The sequence below is a fragment of the Typha angustifolia genome, chromosome 6 (genome assembly GCF_048772165.1).
Source record: "Typha angustifolia cultivar Huaian chromosome 6, ASM4877216v1, whole genome shotgun sequence".
Taxonomy (NCBI): Eukaryota; Viridiplantae; Streptophyta; class Magnoliopsida; order Poales; family Typhaceae; genus Typha; species Typha angustifolia.
Genome location: NC_133244.1, coordinates 6,515,587 through 6,538,206, shown reverse-complemented (window position 1 = coordinate 6,538,206; position 22,620 = coordinate 6,515,587). Strand labels below are relative to the sequence as shown.

At 35.7% G+C, this 22,620-nt stretch overlaps 4 protein-coding genes across 5 annotated transcripts; 2 read left to right on the top strand and 2 right to left on the bottom strand.

Annotated features, from left to right (window-relative positions):
• Positions 1–348: 348 nt before the first annotated feature.
• LOC140761265 (GDSL esterase/lipase At1g09390-like) lies at positions 349–2,735 on the bottom strand. Its single transcript, XM_073098527.1, has 5 exons — positions 2,492–2,735; positions 1,298–1,483; positions 1,041–1,201; positions 665–935; positions 349–581 (listed from the first exon to the last, which is right to left on the bottom strand). The coding sequence occupies exons 1-5, from the start codon at positions 2,733–2,735 to the stop codon at positions 349–351; spliced, it is 1,095 nt and encodes a 364-aa protein (XP_072954628.1).
• Positions 2,736–4,460: 1,725 nt separating this feature from the next.
• On the bottom strand, positions 4,461–11,766 carry LOC140760982 (YTH domain-containing protein ECT4-like). 2 transcript variants are annotated; one of them, XM_073098120.1, is made up of 7 exons: positions 11,534–11,766; positions 8,706–8,834; positions 8,526–8,599; positions 7,977–8,459; positions 7,069–7,626; positions 6,756–6,968; positions 4,461–5,934 (listed from the first exon to the last, which is right to left on the bottom strand). In XM_073098120.1, exons 1-7 carry the CDS (start codon positions 11,544–11,546, stop codon positions 4,888–4,890), a joined length of 2,517 nt encoding a protein of 838 aa, XP_072954221.1. In that variant the 5' UTR covers positions 11,547–11,766; the 3' UTR covers positions 4,461–4,887. The 2 variants fall into 2 exon arrangements, with proteins under 2 accessions (XP_072954221.1, XP_072954222.1); XM_073098121.1 differs by lacking the exon at positions 11,534–11,766 and adding an exon at positions 10,168–10,389.
• Positions 11,767–12,869: 1,103 nt separating this feature from the next.
• LOC140761680 (ADP-ribosylation factor) lies at positions 12,870–17,408 on the top strand. Its single transcript, XM_073099110.1, has 7 exons — positions 12,870–13,375; positions 13,857–14,012; positions 15,176–15,246; positions 15,878–15,997; positions 16,749–16,867; positions 16,994–17,075; positions 17,167–17,408. The coding sequence occupies exons 2-7, from the start codon at positions 13,865–13,867 to the stop codon at positions 17,170–17,172; spliced, it is 546 nt and encodes a 181-aa protein (XP_072955211.1). The 5' UTR covers positions 12,870–13,375; positions 13,857–13,864; the 3' UTR covers positions 17,173–17,408.
• Positions 17,409–19,006: 1,598 nt separating this feature from the next.
• On the top strand, positions 19,007–21,911 carry LOC140761127 (Golgi apparatus membrane protein-like protein ECHIDNA). Its single transcript, XM_073098328.1, has 6 exons — positions 19,007–19,162; positions 19,459–19,515; positions 19,590–19,793; positions 19,934–19,993; positions 20,892–21,018; positions 21,641–21,911. The coding sequence occupies exons 1-6, from the start codon at positions 19,148–19,150 to the stop codon at positions 21,727–21,729; spliced, it is 552 nt and encodes a 183-aa protein (XP_072954429.1). The 5' UTR covers positions 19,007–19,147; the 3' UTR covers positions 21,730–21,911.
• The last annotated feature ends 709 nt before the right edge of the window (positions 21,912–22,620 follow it).

Sequence of the window (22,620 nt, the reverse complement as noted above, 5' to 3'; positions counted from 1 at the left end):
AAACTAGACAACTTAGTATATTGGTTGAAAGCTTAATGTTGCCTTAGTGTCTTTATATCCAGAAAGAGTTCGACTCTTTATCTAGTCGATATCTAACCTTCAGACTCTTTAACGATAAAAAAAAATACCTTATGTTTTTTCTGCTAAGCTAGTATTTACCAAGTGCTAGGACCTAACTTGTAAAACATTAATAGATCTCACTTCCCTTTCTAATCTTTGCTAACCAGCCCCTAATATTTGGATCTGAATGAATTATCTGCCCAAGTGCAATTCTCTCAACAAAGAAGGAAAAAAGAAATAAAACAACAACCAATCTTATAGTCTCAATTATTTATGACTGAAAAAGAGTCAGGCTTTGCAGAAGAAATCAAATTTAATCTTGGGCTTGGAGTACTCAGCAGTAAGTATCTTGGAAGCCACTAAGGAATTGGCAGCCTCCGTGTAATGAACACCATCCCAGCTTACGTACTTGGATCCATCACTGCACACTTGGTATCCTGGAGCTAAGCAAGTTATGTTCGGATTGAAGTTGTAAGGAGCTCCACCGTAGCCACAGCACGCCATTAATGGCTTCACAAAGCCTGGATCAAATGTTTCAGAGAAGCATATCAGAAAACAAAGTTGTAATTATATACACATGTATATTAGATCAACTTATACTTGCCATATTTGTTGTAGTTAGCTATAATGCCATACTTAATCGCGAAGATATCGGTGTAAACAATTGTGGCATTCTTCAGTTCTGAACTCAATTCATTGCAGAGACTGCTCAATTTAGCATTAAATCTCTTGGCAGCATTGTTGTAGGTTCTGAGACATCCATTTGCATCGAGATCGCTATCATTTAGCCTTGGCAAGGCGAGTTTCTGAGGCAAGCAACCCAAAGGGCCAGTGTTGTGTATCCAAAAGTTTCTTCCACCGTTGTCATACAAAGTCTACATTTGAATTCATAGAGAAGGAGAGGTGATAGATTAATGAATTAACGAATGAGGTGATCTCACATAAAACATTATGATCATAAGTCAAGTTTGAAGATGTACCTGAACAGCATTCCTTATTTCAGCAATGAATTGGGGCATTATTATAACTATTTGATCATAAGTCAAGTTTGAAGAAAAGAGACCAGCTAGATCATTCTGCCCCATGTCAATGGTGTAGAGTGAATTCTTGAAGTCTTCCTCATTGAGCAGTCCTTTGGAACCTGTAACACACCAGCATCGATCAATTAGAATCGTTGGCATGAGGAGCTCTACATGTCAAGATTGCAGAAGATTTAAGTAGGAGCTATGCTGCTCACCTTGCTTGATAAGATCTAGAGATCGAGATTTGAAATGAAGGAACTGCTGCAATTGCATGTACAATGCAAAGGGACGATCTCTCGGTAGCGTCGTCGAACCGGAAATGGCGAAATTCGCCCCGTTGCGGAAATCTGAATGCAGTGACTCCAGATATGGGCTCAAATAACTGGTATTCAAACTCTCACCTGATGAATGATAGACAATATAAGCAAGGCGAGACACTTCAAGAATACTCAATTGATAACAAGAAAAAGAGAAGGAATATTTAGATGATTTAAATTGCACGAACTTGAGTTGAGTTGAGTCGAGCTAAAACCAAGCTCATTTTCTTAAATCTTATCTTACATTTTGTGTTTGGTTGATAAAATGTATGAGAAATAAAATAATAACTTTTAAAAAGTCTACTACTTTGTGGTGTTTAGATGAAAAATTTGACCAAGAAGTGAATTTGTTGGTTTCGTAAAATTGACGGAGAGTAGTGGTTTCTATTTTTCGTGCTGTATAATTAGACCGGATCAAAAGCCCAACCTACTCGTGCTCGGTCTGGCTCGAGTCCGAACTACCCATGAGCGGCACGGGTCAGCCCTTTGCCCACCGAGCCCAGCCTGAAAGCCCACTCGTTTGGCCCACCCATTTGGCCCGCCCATTATGCTACAGTAGCTTGCCATTCTACTATAGTAAAAACCCAACGGAAATTTTAGTGCTATACTTTTTTATATCTCTTTTAAGCACACATTTAAATTTTTTTAATATATTATTTTTTTAACATGGAGGAACATAAATATTTTTTAAAAAAGGCACCAACGGTAAAAAAGATTTCCAAAAATAGCTAAAATGGATTGGGCTAAGTGATTGGTGGGTCAAGTCGGCTCGGCTGGCATGATCTCTCATGGTCCGACGGGCAATAATGGACTAGACTATTCTAGCCCGGCTCGAATCTGACCTGGCTCGCCCGATGATCATGTCTACGTATAATCCTTAATTATAACAATTATTTATTTATATTAAATACGTCTAATTTTTATTAAATACTGATAAATTATAATTACTTACTAAAATTGATTTAACAAGAAATTTCCAAGATTTTCTTCACTCCCTTTCTCATCAATAATTCACCCTTTCCCAAGTCTTATATGCAAATATCTCGAGATGAGAAGAAAAAACAAATGAAGTGTTAAAAGAGAAGTACAAACAGAGGAAATCGATGATGAGGCGGCCGTCGCAGGGCCGCCCGGTGGACCGGTGAAAGAAGACGCGGCCGTCCGGCAACGGAATATTGACGCCAAAACCGGCGGAGTAGCCGCCGGTGTCGGAATTGGAGTCGCCAAAATTAAATAATATTGGACTACATCTCCCACATGCTAAAGAGTACTCCACCATTACCACCATAAGAAGAAACCAAAGCCCAACTCCAACTCCTCCATTACCTCTATCCATCTCTTAGTTTCTTCTTCTTCTTCTTCTTCTTCTCTTAGTTTGGCTTGATGTGGTGTTTGATTCTTATATGGGAAAAGAAGGGCAAGGGGATTGATTAATGGACGTTTCTCACTTGTTCTTTCTAGTGCTTGCAGTTGCGTTTTGCTAAGAGAGTGAAATGGAGAGCTTTTGATTGACAAATTTAGGTGCCATCACAAAAGAACGTACCTAAATATTTAGTTTTAAATTTAATAGTAGGTCACTTCTGGTGCACGTAGTAGTTCGACGTGATAACTTTATTTCATTAAAAGTTACCAATCTGGCAATCCATCTAAGTTTTAACATTAACTACTTAGGTATATATATATATATATATATATATATATATATATATATATATATAAAAGAAGTGGTTTCTTTCATACCATAGAGGTAATTATTTATTGATCGATTTAATAAAGATCTAACGGTTAAAAATTTTAGGATATAATAGGAATGCAATAATTTAGAAGATATTATCGATTCAATAGGTAATTATTATTTTTTAAATATTTTTTTAATAATATTATTATATTATCTTAATAATTTATTAAGTAAAAAACATATATTTTCTTAACTGAGATTAACGCATATATATCAGAATAAGAGTATATTTATATATATCTCTTATTAGTTATTGATTTAAATTAATTTTAATAACTGATAGAGATAGATAATCATATTTAAATTAAAGTTTATCTCCAAAGAATCAAATTTAAATTGTTTAATATGTAATAATATCTCATATAATTAAGGCATAATTATATCTATCATAATCATATCTAAAGGAGAAAATCTCAACGTGTGATTCAGACACACGTAATCAAATCTTCTTGACTAATATACTCTTTTCTTTTTCATAATGTGGTTTTAATCGATACCAAATATAAAAACTGACTATTATAGCTGTTAGATTAAGATTATAAATTTTAAAGGGTACTGATGTATTTGCCATATATATAAATAAGAGAGGAAGAAATGGTAACTTTTGCGATATACACTAAAGTCTATTATTATAAATTAGAAAATTAAATATAAATAAATTGCAAAAGGCTTAAGATACTGAATTCACTTGGAGCTGTTCGTCTGTAGAGCTGAGTGAGTGCAGGAATTTTTCCTATATATTTGGCAGCCTGCCATTGGCTGCCAAATTATTTATCTTTTAACTAATCCTTTGCAAAGCAGTATAACCCATTATTAATGGAGATTCATGAGAGAGGCAATTTAATCGATATTATATTGGCAAATAAGAAACACTAAACAGAGGTACGTAGAATCTAAAGCTGGTCCTCTTTGTAGTACCAATTTCCTCTAGTTGTTGTATATGGGTAATTAAGACTTTAACATTACGGCCCCATTCAGTTTTAGCAAGCATAATTGTATGTCAAACTACACAATAAGCTGTCACACATCATTCTCAACATGAAATTTACACTGGAGTATTTGATTGGTGTGTCACTCTCTTTTATATGCGAATTAACTCTTCTTTATTTATAAATAGCACGCCAATCACTTTCTTTTCAAAAATATGCTTAAGTGTAGTCAGAGGTGTGAAGAAATTATCACCCCTCTTTTCTTACCAAAATGTGTATAAATTCTTCATTTGCACTTATGGCTTATATAAGAACCAAATGATGCCAAGAAATCCTACCACTGCCTCTTATAACTAATATGAATGGCCAGGATAGCTGTGAACAAGATTGCAACTAACACAAAAGAGAACCTGATCATCTCAAACTAAATAAGAATGGTATACACCAAAGATTCAAACTTCTAATACTTGAATCTACTAATTTTTTATATCAAGGATTAGAAGATACAACTTTGAACTTTGCAAGCCGGCACAATGCACTTTTGCTCTAAAATAAAATAAGACAAATCCCTAAAAGCTCTACGAAACCCCACAAAAGAAAACCATATTTTTTTCCCTTCTCGATTAAACACATAAGTATCAAAACGGTAAAGCTATTCGTCATTTCTCCTAGGGATACAGGCACAAATGAATTATTGGCCAGAATGGATGGGTTGGGTAACTTGCTTTACTGACCAAGAACTGATAACAAACCACGCATACTGAAAGTACTCAGACAATCAGCTGTGTAAGAGAGAAACCTCTCAGCCTGTGTTCCTAAAGTCAATAGTCCCTCGGAAGTGATTCACCAGGCTTTTTAACCCTAATGTGCATCGAACCGACTGTTACGACATCAACAGGGCCACTCGAGCAATCAGTCTCTTTATTTATCGTAGAATTGATCAAGAGAGAGCCAATTCTCCCAGCAAGATTTTCTACTTTATCAGGCCTGCCCATTTTATCAAGTAAGTTGGTAGCATCAGGCTTCACAACCTGATTACCCTTCGGAGCAGCCTGAAGTGTGATCTCAGAAACACTAGACACAGTAACACCATTATGTTGTTCTCTGTCTCTCTTCAGATGTATACTGACAGTATTATCTGCTTTCGTATACTGGAGACCAGTACCATTTGCATTCTTTCCATCCCCTTTTCTACGGTGATCAATCATGTCATATGACTGTTTCTTGTAAACATTAGAAGGTTGAAAAGGTTTACCATTTGAGGTGAGAGGACGACAGGTAGTAGTTTTAACTTTAATTCCATCTTCCTTTTGAACTTGACTAAGAGCATTAGTTGGATGATTTCCATCAATTTTTGGCTGCTGAACAACTATATCATTTTGTTGCTTCTGATTGACTTTCAATGGCTGATAAGCTGAATGAGTTCTTTTCTGTACACTTAGTTTTGGCAATTGACTGACCTCACTACATTGTTTTCCTTCCGGGTTGTAAGGCTTGGCTGCACTATTCAGTTGCTCTCTATTTTCTCTAAGGGGCTGATACATGCGACTGTACAGATGTTCTGCATTTGACTGAGATTGGTTGAAATTGTCAATATGTTCTTCAGTTGTATTTCGAGGACGGTCCAAAATAACATCTTCTTGCATATTATCTTCTCTTACATACTGGTTGGCGGTAGCATTATGTACACAAGGAGGAATAAAAGTAGGAATAAGGAGAGGGGAGTCACAACTTTTAAAAAGCCTGGACCTTCTTTCCTGATTATTTTTCTCCAGCTCTTCATACCGCAGAAAGTCATCAAGTATAGACTCCTTCAATGGACTGTTCTTGAAGATTTTAAGCATGCTTGTGCCTGGTATATAGGTTATCTGTACAAAAACAAGCCAAGTTAGTAATATAGGTGGTAAAATTAGGAAAATGATTAGTATCACAACAACATAATCCACTGCATTTCTTAACACAGGTGTTTGATTAGGGTAATGACAACATTCAATTAACGTAGTCGGCAAGTCACAAAAGATAGATCTGAGATTAGAATGATAATTACATGTAACTTTTACATAATTTAACATAGTTGATGAACTATGAAATGCTTATACCTATGACCAGCTATTAATGTAGCCCTATGTCAAGAATTAGGAAATTCTAAAAATAATAAATATTAGAGTATATCAAAAGTGATAGAATTACTAACATCTAACTCAAATAAATGCCCTCAAGTGATCACTGGGAGATATGGTACCTCAACCTAGAGATTACTTGTAGAAAATCCACATGCTGATATCGCTATCATCAAGCTAGTACACAACTTTGAGGACCATAAGACAGCTATGCAAAATAGTCAAGCATCATATTTTTCAGCAAATGGAAGTACAGATAGTAGGTGTCCACTTGTTACCTTGTATCTCTAATTTTTCTATCGTAGTCAGCCATATTGAAAGCAATACATTGTCTTTCATTGACTTAATATCTTTAAATAGGTTAATGAATTTGGGCCACAAATTTTCCACCCTTGGTAAAAACAGACAATGAGGTACTACAAGAGTATTATAATTAAGACATTGTAAATAATAACTGTGATATTTCGTAAATTGAAGAGAATCAAGTCTACAAATCATGTGCATGCACATTACCGGCATAATATAGCATAAAACTTGCAACACGCAGAAAAATAGATTATCTTATTCACCTCTTGTGTATCCCTGCTGTGTGTTACAGGCTTATTTTCATTGTTCTCTAGTACAATCTGCCGAAAGCTGGCGTTTGACACATCCTTGATAATGTGCCATTTGACAGGGAAACTACCGGTCCACTTATCTTGCTGCCAAAAATCCATGTCTTTCTGGAAATCTACAGGGCCTATCATCTCAGCAACACCACAGAATTGACCGCTACCATTAACCTGCATAATGGAGATTTTCACATTAACGGACAAAAACACAGCTTTTAAGAAGGAAAAGCAAAACTGAACATTAAATAAATCAGAAAGAATAGCCACTTACAGAAAAGAACAAAAAGACAGGACACTTTAGAGGCTCCCCTACAGATAACCTTTGAGCGTCTTCATATGCAGCATTAAGTTTCTTGTTTCCATTGGGGGTACTTGACCAAATATTGTACTTTATGCTCTTATGAACATCATCCTCACTATAAGATTTGATGATGAAGAACTTGGCAGATGGATACTCAACAGGGAAGTCATCTTTGTTATATTGATCAACACTAATAATAATGTTTCTCTCAGGATTACTGATGCCCACTTTTGATGTATAAGCTCTAACAGTGATTGTTGAAGTCCATTGTCCACTCGCCCTGTTTGTTCTAGCTCCACGATTATGCTCATTTAAACCATGTGATCTTCCACTACTGTTACTCGAGAAGTCACTAGACTGTGTCCTCAGCCTGAACTTATCAACTGAGACCCACTTATGAAGATCAGGCCCAAAGTGTGTAAGGTTACTGTTGACTTGCATGTTAGCTTTTGATGGATGCTCACCAGAAGGAATCCTCCCATGTAAAAATTGTTCTGTCACATTAGCTGAACCAGTAAAATTGCTAGCCTGAGACCAAGAATTATTATCATGAGCAGACATATTCTGACAAAGAAAGGCATTATAAAAGCAAAAAATAAAGATACTTATGGCATCAAAAGCCTTGGAGTTGAAAAGGATGAGAATAAAGAAAGAAATAGGGTGGCTTCAGTAAAATGCTCAGCTAACTAAATGAGTTGGAAAGAACTACTCAAGAATGTGACTAACAATATCTCTAATTGAGTTGGAAATAACTACTCAAGAAAAGAAAAAGCAAAAAAAAAAGTAGCAGCTTACTCAGCCATATAGCATATAATGATTCAAAATAATTTCTTTACAGGAAAAATATCTCATAGAAATATCTCAGCAAAACATTCTACCTGAGTTACATGAGAAACATTGTATGGTGGCATGGCTCCATGCGAAGATTGCTTCTTTGCTGGAAAATTTAGTAGGGATCCTTTCGATAGCTTACCAGGGGCTTGAAACTGCTGGGAAGAAGAACGTGATGGTTCTAATGATGGATAAGCAGCTCTCTGAGAAGTTAAAGGTAAAGTTGCAGATGCTTTCACACCTTCATCAGTTTTACTAGAAAAAGAAGGAAAACTGGCATATAATAGAGGTTCTGGAATGTTCTGCTGAACAATGTCTGCACCAGATGGAAGAACAACTGGGACATAATAAGGTGAAGAAATGGGTTGGTGGTATGTTGGGTCAGTAAAATATTCATGAGTCCCAAGGGATGAGCCATCATGTCCTATGACAGACCCTGGGATGTAAGGATTGTAAGGGTTGTAAGAAGACTGTGCATATCCATAGTTAGGTGTATAATACATGTATGGTGAGCCCTCAGCCTGTAGACCCTGTAAAAACAACCAATATTAGAATATAATTAGTGGGAAATAGCAAGTTAGCCAGATAATACTAACCGGGTAATGGAGATCTTGACCATCTAATCCAAAAAAGTTGTTGTGGTCATCCCATTCATCGGGTGCTCCAGTTCCTGCTCAGGGAAGTTGTCAACAAGTTAGGTAACATACTGAATGCAGAACAGTACTCTTCAACCTAGAGTTTGCTCAAATCAAGGTGACTGAAATTCAATGCTATACCTGTACAGTAATATCCATAGTAGTCAGCGGAGGAAGGGTAATATAAATCCTGGCCATATACGAACTCCGATGTCCCTTCACTACCCATAACACCAGTCTCTTTAGGAGGTGGCCTTTTGATGTGAAATGCTGTTCATGAAAATCTAGAAGGCTCAGCAAACCAAATAAAACAATCCAAAACTTATCACTGTCAGATACCATTAAAAGCTTAAAATTATGCAGTGGCCTTACTAACATGCATAATCATCCGTGCAAAAAGAGAAAAAAAAAACTATACCTTCTCGACATGTTGACAAGAACTGTTCAAAGCTCTCCAGATTCAGCGCACACTAGTGCAGCATGATTAATATGAATATCCTATTTCCAACATCCTAATAATAGATTAAGTCATACAGAGTGGCCATGTGATGAAAAATTGTACTTAGATGATAAGAGAAATTTAAATGTAGCTGTATACATTCTAGTGACTTTTTTTTATCATGAACTATTATGTGTAGCTATAAAGTCCACAATCTCAAACTTCACAAAGCTATTAATTCTCTCCTTTCTTTAATACATTTTTGGCATCCTAGAATTTCCCAAGGACACAAAATTTCATTGTGATCAACAACTGGGATCAGAGATTTTCCAGCATTTGGCTTCAAGTATTTCTCATTCCACAAGTATTCATCCTTCTTGGCCACAGTATTCCTAATTTCCTACATAATTTCATCTCAGATTGAATCTATTAGAAAGCATTATCGATGGTCATCAGCATATATGCAGTAAAGGTACAGAACACAGCCACTAAATATCAACACCTAAGGTGACATTGCATCAATGAAGTCTTAAACTACCTCTATCGTATTTGTGTCAAAGCATCTCATTGTAATGTCGCTTAATTATCCACTTATGCCCTACATCAGAACTTAATGTCATGACTGATAGCTTGACCTCAGTTCTTTCCCAAATTACAATTCATAAACAATCTTTCCCTTCAATTCTACATAATTAGGATGTATAAACCACTGCAAGAGTGATATCCAACCCAAAACCATACCATTAAAATAACACAAGTTCACAAAATACACTAACGTCCACGGAGCTTCTCCTTTACCAAGCCAATTATATCTCTGAAGAAAATAAAATTAAACTCAAAAAAGGAAAGGATTTTGACAATTTTAGGATGCCAAAAATGTCAAAGCGGAAGAGTATCCTTCTAATAACTTAACCTAAAAGCAACAAAATTAATTGAATTTTCAACAGAAAATTACTCAAAATGTGGCCAGATCTCGCATCCACGGATCACATGAAAGCCCTAAACACTTAATGAAAATTCTAAAAACTTCGTAAAATCAAGCATGGGAACCTAATACCAACATCAGAAATCACAATCAGAAGCAAACACACACAACTATTCTCTACTTGGAATAAAAAAAATATGATAAGCTGGTGAAAATAACGAGGAAGAAAGAGAGATCACCAAAACAAGGGCGAAGACCCTCCCAAATCTCCAACAGCGAACGATCCAAGGACCTACGAGAGTATACGAAGAGATTTAATCCCCTTAGATGACTCCCCCACGAGGGTTTATGATGGCTTCGATTGCAGCGGATCGCTTACAAAACCCTAACCCTAGTAGGAAAAATGCAACGCGAGAAAGGAAAGATGGAGGACGAGACGGATTCGGAATTGGGGGAGACTTTGGGGATCCTTTTGTAGTTCTCTTTCAATGCTTTTTGTGTACCGAAAATACCCATACAATGTTCGCTTTAATATCGAACATGCCACGCCGACCGCCAAATTTGAAATTTACTTATTAAGAGCTTCCGGAAGCAGCGGGAAAGTGTAGGATGTATTCCTGCTAAAGCGGTGGTGTTTCAGTAAAAATCTAATAAAAACTAAGGTCATATAAGTCATGAAATAAAAAACGAAAGACGAAGGTGAAGCCTGCCATGTAGTCTGCTGGTTTACTGCGAGGCGACACCAAAATTAATCAAACCCTAATCGGGTATGGATCCTGAGAATAAATCCGATAGTTTGGGTCCGGGTCTAATTCAGAGATTGTTGGGGTTAGAGCTCCATTTTAACTCTCTGCCTTATTTGTATTTTAGGGAGCTAATAAGGCATGAAATTGCAAATTAGAAGGTTTATATTTTACATTATTAGCCCTTTTTCTACGGTGATTCAATAATGATTGGGAGTAGAAATTTACCGAGCAATCTTTTATAGGTAAAGGTACGTTAGAGGGTAACATTCTTATTCTTTTATTAGTGATAAGGACGTGAGCTTCGCCACTAAGTAACCCCTCCTCCACCTGTTCACCCTACTTTTGTTTAGGATTTAAATAAAACTCATCCTTATCTCTATGTGGTACCATCTTAAGATGCTAAAGACTACGTGGCAAAACAATTTCGGGGGCTTTTTGAACGCATACCCTCTCCAAATTTCCTCGCACCTTTCTAAATCTTACATCTATAAACATAAGCGATCCAATAACACAATATATAAGTGAAAAGCTTATATTTTTATAAATAAAACAGACAGAGAAGTCCATAACACCAGGCTACAATAAGTCAAAAATACATATCCATAAAATATAAGTCAAAGTCTACGCATGAGCTATAAGCCATCTAGTTTAATTTTGCATGAATAGAATAAAAATAAGAATTAGAAGACTAAAAGCGGGTCTTCGCTAGATCTTCCATGAGCCCGAGGGTCATCTACTAATTTAAAAATAATTTTACTAAACAGTAATGAGCATAAAGCTCAACAAGTATTCATTGCTATAGTATAAAAGTAGTGTGATGAAAGATGTAACAATAAGTAAATATGAATATACCACGTACTCGTCATGCTCATTTAATGTGCACATGCTCTGATACTTCAACCTAGGGGATCGGCAGTTCTGATAGCGCTCTGACATGGCGAGAAGAAGGAAGGGGAGAAAAAACTACTGGGAGGAGAAGACAGAATAAAGAAAAAAAGAAACAAAGAAACAAAGAGAATAAGAAAGAAAAGGGAGAGAGGAAGAGAGGAAAAGGGGCGCATCAGGTATCTGCAAGCATCCAAAATCCCTTTGAGTTTCCACGGATTTGATTGTTGATATAGTAGCTGAATTAGGACTTGAGAATCAATTTTGAAAATTCAATCTCCCCTTTAAACAAGGCTTATCAGAAAAGTCCAAACTTGAGATAAGATAACTTCTACTCAATTGCATGGTTCTCCTTCTGCCAACAAAACACATGCATTAGAGTCTTTGAAAATCCACCCCCACCTCTCTATTTAGTTGTAGGATCAAAAGCACCATCAACATTTATCTTGATAACACTAGGGTTTGGGGGTGCCACCTAGAAATTGTGAAGTTTTTATTCAAGTTTTTGATAGGTTTTACTTTAGCAGATTCTTGGAAATAATCGACGGTCAGTATAAACATATTTCTCCATAATTGATAAACGGAAGGTTTGGCATCCTTAAAAATATACGAGTTTTTCAAATTTGCTAAAGAGAATTTGCAATTATAGCAAGAGAAAAAGAGTTAGTATGCTAATCCATTTCATTAATCCAATCCCTAAAAACCAGCCCCCATTAAAAGAAAAATGGATACCCAAAACAATCGTAGAAATGTTGATGAGCCACGTCACAAGAAAAACATGCTCCGCAGATTCCCCATCCCTATTATATATATTACATAGATACTATATTTAAAATGCCTATCTTTGGCAATCTTTTCTTCATTAGTTTCCTAATCCTCAAGGCAATATTCAAATTCCACACAAATTTCCATTTTTTTGTCAGCATTAGAAAAATCTACCATAGATTTTTGGAATAGAAAGCTTATCCTTCTGAAGCCCCTTAGGATTATGCATCCAAATCGAATCATCTCTTGTGGGGATTCTTGGAAGTTGCGGATCAAAGATTTGCTTCCCCAAAATAGGCCCAAACCAAAGATTGACCGACTCTGTTAGCATTCCAATTACTTAGACGCATCAATCTAGCCACCTTCTTGGTCCCCGAATTTAATGGTCCCAAATTTAATGCTCATATTCAAGTAAGTAGGTTTCCAAGCAACAGGCATACCAAGAATCCTTGGGTCATGAATGGATACAAGTAGAGCACCCATTACCAATGTAACACGAAAACCTTTCTTTAAGCTGTGCAGCAGACTAACATAAATGCTTGTAAAATACTCAGCAATGCTTTCTTTAGAGCATTGCTGAGTATTATTGTTATTAAGCATTTGCCCAATCTTTAGAGCCATAAAAGCCACCTGAGCAACTCTAAGATCCCTGATATTTAAGCCCGCTCTATCTTTACCTTCTTTCCAATTCACTCAGTGTTGACCTTTAAGCATGCTCGAACTTTTCCATAAAGAAATCACGAGAATTTTAGTGATGTCTTCTATAACATTTATCGGAATTACTAACATTACTCAAAGAAGAAATAGGAATGGCATTGATAGCAGAGTTTATGAACACAGTCCTACCAGCCATGGAGATTATCCTACCCCCACCCATTAAGTCTATTCTCAACTTTGAGATAGTCTCGCAAAAGTCTCTATTTTTTCCATAGAGATAGTGACCCGACGCCCTCTTTTTCTTTCCTCTCTTTTACATATATATTATTTTTTGGGATTCCGAAATCCTAGATCGTGCTCTGACGACCAGATCCGGCGATTACTGATTTGGCTGGTAGGGTTCGATTTGCTGAGTAATTCATTGATTTGTTCCTCTTGGATTGTTTGGATCTCGTTTTATATCGTCGATTTTGAAGGATTTGTTGTTATATTATGTCTGTTGGATGGAGAAATGTTTTTATTTATTAGTATTATTTGGATTGGATCTTTGGTATTTGAGATGATCTCTTGTTTGTAGTTTATTGATACGCAACAGAGCCTATTCTGATCATGATTTGAGGTCTCATGTAGATAAAACTTGTGTCGAGCACCATTTCCTTTTGAATATGGACTTTTCTTTGTTAAATGCGTTGACCTTTGTGTCAATATCCAATTTGCAAGTAATTTGGTTTTGTTGCCGTATCATGTGTGCAGTCTTCATAGAAAAATTTGCATTGTTAATAGTTTATTTGTTAACCATTTAAAGAGGTCATAGGAAAGGCTACATCTTTGAAGGTGGAAATTTGTTTGAGTTTTTAACTGTCTCTGGCTGACAGGAGCAAAGATGGGGCTAACTTTCACCAAGCTCTTCAGTCGGCTGTTCGCCAAGAAGGAGATGCGGATTCTAATGGTGGGTCTCGATGCTGCTGGTAAGACCACCATTCTGTACAAGTTGAAACTGGGAGAGATTGTGACTACAATTCCAACCATTGGTATGTATCGCATCTGCTAGCAAGCTTTTACTTCCTTTTATTTTATCCTATGATTTTTCAGCACAAACTTGCTAGCTTGCTCTTCCAAATGAACCCTTACTGCCATTAACTTTCAGTTTCGTAATCAATCACTAAGTCTCTGTTAGAGTGTGTGTGTGTGTGTGATGGAAAGTGCAGTAAAAAACTGGTTACAGTAGTCTGATCAAGCCAGCACCGGACATATCAAAATTTACAAAGTCAACGAGATCTTGGGGCATATCCCCAGCACCTCTTTCCCAGTGCCAACAATCCAAAATATTCCCACTATGAGCTGCCCAGTCAATGGCAAGATTGGCTTGCCTATATGTATGCTGCACAACAACATTATAAAATTATGCAGATAGGGGATGTACTCCTGTACAGTATCCCTATGCTTAAGGTTAGTGGTCAGCGTCCCCTTGAGCAAATTCACTTCTGATGAGTCCAACACCAGAATAATCCTATCAATTTGCTTCTGGGTAGCTATTCTTGGAGCCTCCTTCACTCCCTGGATTTCTGCAGTTCCACCACTGGTCCCCACTGCTCCTGCACGAATAACCGAGCTATCAGAATCCTAAATGACAAACCTCAGCCACCTTTCTGGACCAAAGGATCCAGAGATCCATCGGTGTTGATTTTGTTCCACCGTAGTGGATGGGGGTCCCAATTCTCTATATGGGCTTTATGATGAAGCATTGTAAAATTCCTTGGCCATTGCTACAGCCTTGAAAGCCAGGCGTCGCAGGCTGTCCTTGGTTCTGTTAAATGCAAATTGGCATCTTTGTTTCCAACAAGTCAAAGAGTGGATGCCACAATTGCCTTGAACTTGGTGACCAAGCCACCATTGGAGATGCAAGGTAACACCAACCATTTCCCAGAAGGTTGCAGACCCAGCATAGACCTAATTGAGTCAACATTTCCAATGTTATGATAATTTAGATAATTCTATAGATTAATTGATATTAACAAAGTTATGCAATGAAAGTCTTTCACCATTGTATTTGAATTATTTTTCCAATATATCCTATTTATTTGCTCATATATTTCATTTTTTATTTGATATCCTCAAAAATGCATTCATATGTTTTGTCCTCTACTTCCCTCTGTTTGCATCCATTAATGGTTAATATCTGATATGTTGGCAGGATTTAATGTGGAAACAGTTGAATATAAAAACATTAGCTTCACTGTATGGGATGTTGGTGGTCAAGACAAGGTATGTAACTGTTGTTACATGTTTTGGTGGTTTATGTTGCTCATTTTAAACTAAATTGACAATATATTTTGTTGTTCTTATTCTTGGTATCTCAATACTTTTCTTCACTAACCAAGGTTTGTATTATTAGTGGGGATTTCAAATATTCACATATGATCTACAAGAACAAGAATTTTGTTTCTGCAAAATTAAATATAGCATTTGGTATGCTTCATCTTGCTGATTATCCACCGGACCACCACGAATATGAGAACAATTAAAAACACTGCAAATAGTTTATCCACAATCCGTCATAAGCTATTAATTTTACTGACATTAAATTGTCAAGCTAGTGACTGAGTTGACATATGGTTCACCGCTTTCACATCAGACAATGAAAATATAAGATTGAGTCCCTTAGAAATGTATATTAACTATTTTTCCTTAGAAGTGAATAGTTATCTGATGGATTCTACCATTAGTGTGATCCTTAACATGGGTGATATGGTTGGTCTGCCCTCAAAGCTCTGAAATCTGAATTGCATACATTTTCTTGTAGTTTCTTATTTTCTTTTTTATATTCGCTAAATCATGAGAATGTTGACCTTCTTGTCGCTCATATGAATGATACATTTCACATTGGGTTAATCAGATCCGACCTTTGTGGAGACACTACTTCCAGAATACTCAAGGTCTGATTTTTGTAGTTGATAGTAATGATCGAGACCGAGTTGTCGAAGCAAGAGATGAACTGCACAGGATGCTTAACGAGGTAAAAATACTAAAATCTGATGAAGAGTTGATTATCTTCCTGCTTGCCTTTTCATACACAGTTGGTTTTTTACGTTGCATTTCTCTTATTCGCCTGATTGCCTTTGAAGGTGTGATCTAAGGTTCTTAGGTTGATGTGCAATTCTGTACTATACTGTTCTTTGGTAACAGTCAAAATCCAGTCGCATGTCAGTTACTCTGTTCAAGCTTGTGCTATGTTTGCATTTCCCTCAGGATGTGACGATACCTATTTATGAAATCCTTCTCAAATGTGGTGTTTCTTCTCTTCTGGGATTATTCTAAGATTTGTATCTGTTCCTTTCTCTACTTTCCATCGTACACATTCTACAATAGTAGGAAAATATTTTTCTTTGACTGTTATAAAGAGATTCATATCACAATATGATCTGGTGTATTTCTCCCTCCCTTTTCCTTTATAAAGAGATTCATATCAAATGATAGTTTGCTCTGCTATATTTGAGAGAGTTCAAATGTTTTAAGCAAACTACTCGTATATCTATGTTATACCTCTGAAGCACTTGAAGCATGTATTCAGGAGAAGTTTAAGACATGCACAAAGTTCTAAGTAATCACATGTAATTGTGGTGATCCTCGTTCTGCTACTTCAGATTTTACTTTTAGTTGGGTTTTGTATTGAGTTGGTTGATAATAACATGCATCAGAAGTTATATGCCTTGTGATTTTTTTTTAATTGCTTTTTACGCTGTGATATTGACCTTATTGCTCTGCAGGATGAACTGAGAGATGCAGTGCTACTCGTCTTTGCAAACAAGCAAGATCTTCCCAATGCCATGAATGCTGCGGAGATCACTGATAAGCTCGGCCTGCATTCCCTCCGCCAGCGCCATTGGTACATATCTCTACGTCTTCTATATTATATGGATGCTCCGATAATGATACATGTCTGGTTTGATGTTCAAGTATAACCAAGTCCCAACTTTTTAATGATATGAATCTTACTGCTTGACTGCTTCAGGTACATCCAGAGCACATGTGCTACATCTGGAGAAGGTTTATATGAGGGGTTGGAGTGGCTCTCAAACAATATTGCTAACAAGGTTTGATTGATGAATGCATGAGAATCTTCTGCAATTTCTCATATAAATTCATTCTGGCACAGTAATAGTGGACTATTACATTTTTCTGCAGGCTTAGATTCTGGTGTCAGGAATTCTTGGAGCCAAGAAACTACTGGGAGTCATTGTGGACTCAAATTTACTGTCTTTGTGAGAGGGCTGCTAGTAGTTCACTTGCAGGCTTTACAAATAGTCTTTACAGCTTAAGACAAATATGATCCGGGAACTTGTTGTGATCAAATGGTGATACCTATTACTATCTTGTTGACAATTTTATTTGGTTAGATGTTTTAAACTTGCTGCAGGGATTGGTTATATTTGGTGATGGTGTATGTAGAAGTTTGGTGATCGTGCAACACTATCTAATAAAACATAAACTAAATTATATATCATCTGATACAATCATCAGAGTCAACTGATACAAGTACCAGATAGATGCAATATTCATATTCCTACTTGAAAATAAAGGGGCTCAGAGTTAATTAACTGTTAAAATTCAACAATATAGATATAAAAGATAAAAATGTCTTTATTTTAGTTTTTATACATTTCTCTTTATCAACTTATATTTAATGAAAAATAACTGGTATCTATGCAAAGTATATATATGTTTTGAGGAGTACACATTACACATGTAAATATTAATACCTAAAATTGATCTAGTTCTATTTTCACAATTTAAAAGTTTCAAAGTGTAGTACCAAGCGATCAATTTTGGACTCCATCCTTGGATTGATTTAAGTAGATTTATATTGGATTTTTACTAAGTACAATTCCTAATGCAATGAGATTATAAGGGTGGAACATTTCTCACTCAATTAATTTTTCTAAATTACAAAACTATTCTTTGTTTAATTACATTGTTATTGATAGCTAAGGATAAAATAGAAAATAGAACATTATAAAATGAATTTGTGTACCTTACTTTAATTCATTTCGATTCTATCTTTATCTAAGACTGAATTCATTTCCAAATGAAATAAATTAAATTACACTAAAAGTAACAAAATGGGCCAAACTGCAAAAAATAAAAAAGTTTTTTTATATATCTAAATTATTCAAATTTTAATAGTAAGCTAGTGTTTGACAATAAGAATTTTCTAAAACTACTTTAATTGAAGGGTAAATTATGTCAACACCTTTTGAACTATATTCGATTTTTATTAAGACGCCTAAATATTTTTAGGTTACAATGCCACCCCTAAATACTGTAAAAATTTCAATATCACACTTTTGTTAGTGTACCGTAAAAAAATTGGACGAGTCAGCGTGGCGGTTATATCAGATGTAATTAATTCTAAATGATCTAAATACCCTCCTAATATTTACATAACCCATTAATTAAATTAAAATTAAAATATTTTAATAAAAATTAATTTTTATGATATATTAATTATGGGTATATTTGGTTTTCGTTTATCCGTTTTACTACCTCAAAGTTTACGGGTGACATAGTAACCTAAAAAAGTTTACGGGTCTTCATAAAAATCGGGTATAGTTCATGGAGGTGTTAACGCAATTAACCTTAATTGAACACTAAACTAGTATAACAACTAAATATTAATAAAACTCAAAAATAATAATTTTATATTTTATAATATATATAATACATATAACTAATGAGCTCTTTTTTTTGGGTGGGGGGGGGGGGGGGGGGGGGGGTTAAGCGTATTAATTGTATTAGTCTTATACCTTCACTAGTGGATGAACCCTTATTTCAACCGTGTTTCAAGTTTGATCATCCTCCATTTAGGCTTAAATTTGTTCAAAATTATTGGTCGATTCAATTAGGCACGAGCTCGAAATTGGCTGCTAGAATTGAAATTATTTCAATTTGATTCTAGAATTCGGTTCGGCTACACCCTTGCTGGGTCCCGTCTATTTTTTCTTTTGGTTTTCTTGTAATTTTCTTCGATTCCCTCCCTTTGTCTTCTTTCTTCTCTCTTCTCTCTTCTCTCTTCTCTCGAGAGGAACCGATCCGAGCTCTCCTCCCCTCTCTGAGCCTTCAGCGGAGGAAGGATTTCGAAGCCTTCTCCTTGAGATTTGCCCTCGAGATGGATCGAAGCCAGGTCGGTATTACTCTTCCTCTTGCGTGATCGAATCCTTAGCCTCCTCAGATCTGTGGATCTCGATCCTTGCATCTCCCATTTAGAGTTAGGGTTTCCGTGTGTTATTGAGCTGGGGTTTGATTATTGTTTCGGATCTATTTCTTTTCTCCGGTTCCTTGATCCGTCTCGGTTCTTTGATTCATTTCTTTTACTTCTAATTACTGGCATCGATTTTGCTGACTACTCTTCTCCTATTCAGATCCAAGCAAGCTCTAACCGTTGATTTCTCTTGTATGATGCTTCTTTTTTATCTGTAGGATAATGGGGAGAACTATGCTAACCCTAAGACGTGCTTCTTCCACGTGCTATTCAAGGTATCTATCCGGCTGTAATCACCGTTGTGGTTTTCTCTTGTGCTGAGTTAATTGTGTTATTATCGTATTTATAGGCTGCAGCTTTGGCGTTCTACGTGCTGTCCGCTCTCTTTGTGAATAGTTTTGTGATCATCTTTGTGGTTACCGTTATACTCGCTGCTCTTGATTTCTGGGTCGTCAAAAATGTTAGTGGGCGGATATTAGTTGGATTGAGGTGGTGGAATGAGATTAATGAACAAGGAGAGAGCGTGTGGAAGTTTGAATGTTTGGACCAGGAGGTCTGTAGCATTTCCGTGTTTATGCAGTTTTAATTGGTTCATTGTCATATATAGGTTTATATTTTTGAATTTAGAGGATAGCTTCATATTTAAGGATCTTTTCTGGTTTAGTGATTTACTTTATCTTTTTCCTTGTGCAGTCTCTTGCTCGGATGAACAAAAAGGATTCATGGCTGTTCTGGTGGACTCTTTACTTAACAGTAAGTTGAGCTACTGTATTGCTTGGCTTTCTAGTTAATTGCATGTTAATATAATCTTGTGCTCTCCCTGTACCACCTTTTTATTAGTTATTTGCATTATGATGTACTGGAGAGGTATGCTAGAAATTATGGTTCAATATCTTGTTCCTTTTGTTATTCTATAGGGGCCAAGAAACCAGCTTAAGATATTTCTGAAATCAGTAGAAGGATGACGGTGCAAGAAATCATTTCTCGATTTGTTTCCTAGCTGACATAGAATTTGGAAACCAGTTAGCTATTTAAACATTCATTTAATTTGCCTAAGCATCTTAAGATAAATCCAGATTAGGTAAAGGGAAAAAGTATTACAGTAAAGCATGCCAATTGAAGATGATGATGTCCCATTATATGTCAAGTTGGTTATGTGTATCATGATTTTTAATATAATTAACTTGGGAATTAAGCATTTGGAAGTATTGACTGAGAATTTATGTCATTCTCTGGCGCACCTCACCTTTGATTTATGCTCTAGCCAAGCCATAGTGTTGGGAAAAGTTCAATGATGTCAACTCAATATGTCATTTTCTCCTTTCTCAAGTCCTTTTTCTTACTTTAGACGTTTTGGCATTTTCGTTGTCTTTATTTTCTCATCCAATCCTTATATTTGATGCACTACCTTTGAACTATAGGAATTCTCTTCCCCTTCAACAACAAGTTAACAATTACAAGTACAACAATGCTTTATATCCCAATATCCGGATATGCAATCTTTTTTATTTTCAACTTGTGATTATTATTTTATGACCATGAGTTCTATAGACTATTGATAGTTGATACATATATAATAATTGCCGTAATTATAACCATGTCTACGTTGTTGCAAATATATTTATGAGGAAGTATTCCACCCTTGATTCAGGCTGTCGCTTGGATATTTTTGGGAATATTTTCACTCATAAGATTTCAAGCTGATTATGTACTCGTAGTGGGAGTTTGCTTGAGCCTCAGCATCGCAAATATAGTTGGCTTTACTAAATGTCGCAAAGGTATGAATTTTTTTCTCTTTATTTTCCTCCAAACTTTGCCTAAACTTTGTTGCATATTACTTCTATTTGATTATTGGAGTTCATTTATTCTATTTTATAACATCAACCTCTTTTTTTAACTAGATGTGAATTCTCAAAGTAGGACAGGCTAAAGGAATTTATTTTTAAACCAAAGCAACATGATTTTCTTCATCAGGATAATTTGACGTAAAATATCTATATTAGATGTAGGATAGAATAATACTGGAATAATTCCATACGTTCTGGCAATGCCGAAATATCTCATTCTAACATATGAAGTAATAGGATAATCGTTCCATATGTTCTGGGTAACTAACTAGTAGAACTGTGATATTCTCTTTCCTAAGCTTTCACCGGTGTATCTGAAGCCTCTTGTTATATAATTTGTCAAAAGAACACAAGTTTTTTCCTTCTTTTCTTCAGCATATCGCCTCATTCTTTAAATTTCTCTCCCAGTACCTTCTGAGCTAGTCTATGTGCTCTATTTAACTACTAAGCGATGCCACATTGTCATTTTTAATCTCGTTATTGACTATAATTGCATGATTAAATCTAGGAGGACAAATGATATCTAATAAATCAGTTGTCTTATTTCTTGCAGATGCCAAGAAACAGATCCAGCAGTTCGCTTCACAAACTATCGCTTCCCATTTTTCATCAACTTTGCAATCAGCATTTAGTGTTGTATAAGCCATATTGGGAACATCACATATATAGTATATAATAGGCCTAAGGTGATGTCTCCCTCCTCTCAGAACTTCAAAGAAGTTTAGGCTTGTTGCCTATTTTTGTATGATTTTGTCTCTTTCTCCGGCCATAAAAGACGTGGATTCTGATTGGATTACGGAAGCACTTTGCAAAGTTGCACTCTACATTGAGTTTTTGACCAAACTAGCCCTCTTTTAAACCTTTTTTTGATTAAATAGGCTATCGATAAAACTTAATATAAAAAGGGATATGTTTTACTATAGCAGTAAAGCTAAATTTATTAGTATTATATTTAAGAAGAGAAAACACTATTATGTTTAGTGTCTGTCATATATATAAGATGCTGATTTAATTAGTTTTTAATTTTTTTATAAATCGCTAATAAATTTAACGTATATATTTATATATATAAATAGTAGATAAGATTAATATTTTATTTATTACTTTATAAATATCAACCATGAATTTATTTGTATTTTATTTTAGAGTAAAATGCCGATTCTGATCAATATTTTACCGACAGCTATACTGTGATAAATCTCTTTTGTTATTAAGTTTTATTTTGGTAGGAAAAAGTTTGAGACAGGTTAATAACTCCTCTAGATTCAAGGACTTAGAAAGAATTTTTCTAATCTTTTCATTATGTTATTTCTTCCCTGTAGTCTTTAAGGCCCTGTTGAGAATGGGCACGAAGATATGTAGAAAGGATCATATCTGCAGATGTTACGTAGACACTTCAATTGTCTAGCATGCATGGATCAGGTACTTTCAAATGGCATCAAAGCCATGCTTGCGATTATAGGTCTTCTGGATGTGCTCTCGTCAGACATGATTAACATTCTCTACAAGGAGATACCAACATTTGTTTGAGGC